General features: G+C 32.6%; 1 protein-coding gene across 2 annotated transcripts; it reads left to right on the top strand.

Moving 5' to 3' along the window:
* The first annotated feature begins 495 nt into the window (after positions 1 to 495).
* On the top strand, positions 496 to 5,385 carry LOC110696126 (calcineurin B-like protein 4). 2 transcript variants are annotated; one of them, XM_021873413.1, is made up of 9 exons: positions 496 to 1,090; positions 3,399 to 3,559; positions 3,903 to 3,985; positions 4,104 to 4,163; positions 4,319 to 4,427; positions 4,520 to 4,572; positions 4,680 to 4,760; positions 4,841 to 4,953; positions 5,062 to 5,385. In XM_021873413.1, the coding sequence occupies exons 2-9, from the start codon at positions 3,481 to 3,483 to the stop codon at positions 5,126 to 5,128; spliced, it is 645 nt and encodes a 214-aa protein (XP_021729105.1). In that variant the 5' UTR covers positions 496 to 1,090; positions 3,399 to 3,480; the 3' UTR covers positions 5,129 to 5,385. The 2 variants fall into 2 exon arrangements, with proteins under 2 accessions (XP_021729105.1, XP_021729106.1); XM_021873414.1 differs by lacking the exon at positions 496 to 1,090 and adding an exon at positions 2,655 to 3,123.
* Positions 5,386 to 6,000: the final 615 nt, after the last annotated feature.

The raw sequence follows: 6,000 nt of genomic DNA, 5'->3' as shown, positions 1-6,000 counted from the left end.
CAAAAATTTTGGACATCAAGATGTGTCATGAAGACGAAACTTTGTTTTTTATATTTTTTTTGGACGGTTGTAACCGGTAGATTAAACCAGAAATGTTTTTTTTTTAAGAAAGTGGAAAACAAATTATGTGGAGTTTATAATCAGTTTTACAATATTATGTTAGTGGTTTTTTAATGTCTTCCAAAAATACTTAGTTTCAATGCATTATTAAATGTAGTGTCATGACAATTTATTCTATCAACAACACTACATTAAATGATTATTTTTTTTAATTCAATAATAATGTTAGATTCCATTGGAATAAGAAAACAAACATTAAATCTATGAAATTGCTGTTTTTTATGCATAGCCCTTAGGGCTATGTATAGCAAAACCCAATAAATATTACCGGAGAATAATACTAGTGTACCTCCGTTAAATGTTATGTGCAACTTTGGAATAATTTGTACATCACAAATATTACCTCAAATTGCACATAACAATTAACGGAGGTAGTATATAGCTAGCCTACATCACTAATTACATATTTACATGTCTATAAAAATAAAGATATACAACTTATGAGAATGAACATGTATTGTACATAAAAAAATAATTGTCGTCACTTTAAATAAGTTTTAGTTCTCATAAAAAAAATAAAAATAAACACCAAGCATGACTCGAACATTCTCTAGATAACTAATCTCGAGACTAACTACAAATACAAATCAGTAATTTTTTTTAGTTAAAGAGAAAATCTGACCATAAATCAACCTCACAATTTTTTGGATCCCCTACCGGACTACCGGACAAATACTTTGAAAGAGGGCAGCCCCTAAACTTAGGAGAGGAACCAAAAGCAAAGGTACGGAGTACTTTATACTCAAAGTCCATAGAATTTTGAATTTTCTATAAAAGGGGACGAGAACTTGTCACCAACAGCTAGATTAAAAAACCCATCACGCAATTTGCACAAAATTTTAAAATAAAAATAAAAATAACCCATTCTTTTTATCAGACTCACTTCTCCATTTCTGCTACAAATTACAACAACTACTACCCAAAAATACATAATTTTTTCCGCATTTTAATTTCTTTTCATTTTTCCCAGGTTAGTACTTTTAGATTATGTGATTATTATTATTTTTTTTAATTTCAATGTCTTAGAAAATTATAAAGCTTTAATCTTTGTTGTTGTTTGTTTTTTTTTGCCGATTTGATGAATCAATGTTGTTCAAGAAACTAATTTGTTTTGCATGGGTGAAAATAAAGTTGCATTATTTTCTTTCTAAAAATGTAGTTGCACTCTAATTATGAAAAGTATATAGTGTATAAATTATGAAATGTTGATCAATTCTTGTTTGTTATTAATCGTATGATTACTAATTTGATTAATAACAATGTTGGCAAAAGAAGTTATTGAAAACCTTAAATATTTGGGTTTAACTTGTTCAACTTTCTTTTATTGGAAATGAAATGCAAATGATATTTTTAATTAATTATTTTTTTTTCTTCTTCTGGGTTTTATTTGTCTATTTAATATCATGTTATAAACCCTTTTGTACAAATTCTTGATTCACATAGTCGACCCTGTATTTCCTTTAAAATTATTGACAATTTTGTTGATATTGCCTGAAATAAGTACTTTCAATTATCAAAATTGTAGGGTTATTCAAGAAATCTTCAAAGCCTTTGACTTTTTTTAATTAATTAAAACGTGCAACTTGTTTCCCTATTGAGATCATTGTTTTTGGCTACATCAATGTGTTTGGTGAATTGATTATGTAAGCTTTAATAAATTAAGTTTAAAGGGTTAACAATGGTATTGTTGCTTATGCTAGTTAACTGCCCTTTCACTATCAATTGTATATATTTCTATGATATGAAAGTAACTTGTTAAAATTTTAATGTAGTTCAATTTCGTCCATTGTTGCATTAAATCTCAACCACCATTACTTGGTTTTTCAACTTTTTCCCTGTATCTTTTGAGATCAGGGCAGTTGGGATAATGAGTAGAGTTAGCTATGTTACATCGATAATTAATATCGACTTTTTCTTTGAATTGTTGCATAAGTTGTCATTTTCTCGTTTTGTGAACTTTGTGTTGGTGTTTATATAGGTGGTTTGATTGTAATATGTAGACTTCAATCGGAGTCCTAACAAAGATTTAGTGAATGGCATAATAAGAAGGTATAAAATCTTGCTTGCTAAAGAATTAGCTTAGTTAGGCTGCCTTGATAATCTTGTGGCATAGAAGTATAAGATCCTTGACTTGTCACTTTTGTACTAGACTAGATATGAGAAATCGTTCTTTTTACAGTGCTCAAATGTTCACCTCTTAAAATTTGATGGTTTTATGATTCTTGGCCAAGTATATTCACTGATTTCAGATGTTTAGTTCAGGCATATTTCAGATCAAGTTGGTGTAACCGGCACAATCTTAAGGCTGTATAGAAAGTTAAATCAGTGGTCTGAATGTTGTTATTATAAGTCTTCTATTTGGGTGATAATTGTATGGAGTAGAGAGTATACACACAGTGAAGAGATTTTCTAAGGCTTTCTTTGTTTCACTGTAAATCTGTTTTAGGCAATACAAATTCATGTGAACAATATGGTCTAATACAGGATACAATAATAGCAACATTGTGGTGTAAATCTTCCTGTAGGCAGGTGCTTTGTGCATAGACGGATTTGGAAATGACCTCTTCTATTATGACCTTTAGATTTTTCTTTACTTTTCTGTAAGTCACAATTTATTACCCCACATAAAGACTTTGCTCTAATGCGAACAAGAAGTAAAAGTTGATAAATAATAGCTGGGCATCTGTTTTCATTTACTTAAGCAGACTCTCCTCCAACACAAGCATATTTTACTGTGTTTAGGCCCATCGAAGATAAATCAGAGATATTTGGAAGTTAATTGTGGCTACAAATTTGCTGAGCTGATAGATAATAATGTGTAGTTCTTAGAACACATGTTATTAATGATTCATCACCCTGAATCCCATACCCTTGGTTGTGGAAAGCCTTCACTCATCTGAAATCAGCTTTTATGTTGTGCGTGTATGTGTGTGCACTCCTATTTGTCTTGAAGCATGCACAAGTACTGTGAGATCATGATCGCTGCCTAGGCATCTGCTACACGTACTAAATATTCACTGATAGTTCTCATTTCCTGATAATATTTTCCATGCTGTGTTTTTGTAGATGCACAATTACATTTGTTTAGCTTGATGTTTGCATTGTCTGTCATGTTTCCTGACTTCCTGTAACCCTGTTAGTTATGGGTTGTCTTTAACGATAGCTAGTATTCCTATGTGCAGAAAGCTTTGATGTATTCTGTATGCACTAATTGCCTGTCAGCAGCTCCTTAATCCTTGTGAGACTTATGTTAAGAATCTTGTTAAATAATATTGCAGATTTTATTTGGATTATCCCAAGTGGTATAAGCCTGCTAAACTGAAAAAATAGCTAGTCGGTGAAGTATTCTTGCTACTATATATGGGCTGCTGCTATTCGAAGAAAGTTGGTCGTGTTCCTGGATACGAGGATCCTGCCGTCCTTGCCTCTGTAACACCCTGTGAGTGTTCATCATTTATCAAAGTACTGCATACCCTATAAATACTTGTTTTGCTTCTATATCAGTGATGGCATCGTTGTTTATAGCTTTATACTAACTAGTCTTATGACCCCATGTACATTTGTTCAATAAAAGGTTGAGAGAAAGATGTTTAATTCAGGAAGGGAAGGGGAGGGGAAGGTGATGAAATATGAGAGATAAAACCAAATGAACAAATATTTATAGTCTTTGTCCCTATGGGCTTGTGTTCTTAAAACTCCGTAATAGGTATAGATACTATAGAGTAATAACTAATACAGAGTACCTTGTACTTATACATTCCTTGATTATTTACCGTCTGCAGTCACTGAGAGTGAAGTAGAGGCCTTGTATGAGTTATTCAAGAAATTGAGCAGCTCCATAATTGATGACGGCCTAATTCATAAGGTAAGTAATTTATGGACCTTGACAGGAGTTTTTTTTTTTTTATGTCATATTATTTCTGTTTATTTCATAATCCATGTCAGCCGTATTCATTCATTTTTTCATGTATGTATATTGACAGGAAGAGTTCCAACTTGCGCTCTTTAGGAACAGTAAAAAGGAGAATCTTTTTGCAGATAGGGTGAGCAGGCAGATTCAGTTTTTCTTTCTGGGTCGTTCTTGTTGCCAAATTCTACTATATAACCTATAGCACTATCAAAACAAAATATACTCGGAAGGTTTTCTTGTGTAGCCTGAAGTCGGCCTGAACAATGTCTTACATTCGGTCTTTTGCAGATCTTTGACTTATTTGATTTGAAGCGCAATGGTGTCATTGACTTTGGAGAATTTGTTCGGTCACTGGCAGTATTTCACCCCAATTCACCAGTAAAGGATAAGATGGAATGTATGTACCTCTATGATTTGTAAGTAAGCGCGTTTAACAATCTTTATCTGAAAAAAATCTTTTGTATTAATGGAAATACTTTCTGCCTGCAGTTGCTTTCAAATTGTATGATCTGAGACAAACTGGGTTTATTGAGCGTGAAGAGGTGAGTACTTGTAGCTTTTTATTAGTGAGAACCTGAATAACCAATTGTTAGCCATTCCCTAGTTTTTTTCATATGCCATTAGCTCATTATCGTTTACTTGAACACAGTTGAAGGAAATGGTTCTGGCTTTGTTGCATGAATCGGAGTTGTTCCTCTCAGATGATGCTGTCGAGGCAATTGTGGATAAGGTATATAACAAAATTCCTTTTCATGCTTTTTTTCCCCTCGGTGGTTTATACACTGTCATATTGGTGTATTGTTTCCACAGACATTTACTGAAGCAGATTTAAAAGGTGATGGGAAGATAGATCGAGAAGAATGGTGTGAATTAGTAAAGACTTATCCTTCATTGCTTAAGAATATGACACTCCCATATTTGAAGTAAGTTTTTCTTACCTCAAAAACTTTGTTGTGAATTTTCTGAAGTACTTATCCCAAAGGGTCCATTAGTCTTTGCAGAAAAATTTATCGTTACAATGTTTTTTTCAGGGATATCACATTAGCATTTCCAAGCTTCATTTTAACCTCAGAAGTTGAAGACATAGAAGTGCCTTAGAAAGAAAAAAGAGTAAGGGTGAGCTGATATGAAGAACCCGAATAGATGAGATGGTTTTCAGGGTTCAGATCACACAGTGAAGCAACACCAATGCTTCACCAATTCACTCCTTGTGTAGTGGGTAAAAAAAAAAGTGCAAGCAGAACATATATCAATATGTAACATCTTGTATTTGTTCTTGTATGTGTAGTATCATACGACATTTACAATAGTGAACATCTTTTTGAAATGCTCATATGTTTACATTCATGGGTAAATACTAGTTGCAAAGACTAAAATCAACCGCCTTTCTAAAACTGTAACCTACTGAATTAATTGTCAATAAAGCTCAAAGTTTTATTCTCAATTACAATTTATTGGACAAACAACATATTCAAATATGACATTAAATTATACGTTTGGGTAAGGTTAGGAACTTAGGGTGCAAAGAGAAACTCTTATGAGTTAATAAAAAAATCAAGTACATATCAAATTAGTTATTTTCATAGATTTATGAGTGTTAAAACACCTAATTGTCCACGTGACTAGTCTTTCATCAAAGAAAGATGAAAAAAATATCTTACAAAGTCAGAGGAGTTACTCCTACCATAAATTTACAATGAAATCTCATTCAAAGCTTGCAAGCAAAATTGACTCTCCTTTTTATTTAGGCACCATATTCATCTCTACTAAAAATTTTACAATGAGACTCTAGTCTACTAAAATCATGATATGAATCAAGCTAGTGGTTGGTTTGGGCCATGTCTGTATCATGTGTTTTGGGGTTAGCTAGGCTAAGCTCATGATCTGATCCACAAGCTATGTGTCATGCTAAAATTTGCAAAAGGTGGCCCACATGACCAAATGTGACACTGTGTTGGGCATAAGCTAAA

This window comes from Chenopodium quinoa, unplaced genomic scaffold, assembly GCF_001683475.1.
Source record: "Chenopodium quinoa cultivar QQ74 unplaced genomic scaffold, ASM168347v1, whole genome shotgun sequence".
In the NCBI taxonomy this organism is placed as follows: domain Eukaryota; kingdom Viridiplantae; phylum Streptophyta; class Magnoliopsida; order Caryophyllales; family Amaranthaceae; genus Chenopodium; species Chenopodium quinoa.
This window is presented reverse-complemented; position numbering and strand designations above follow the sequence as displayed.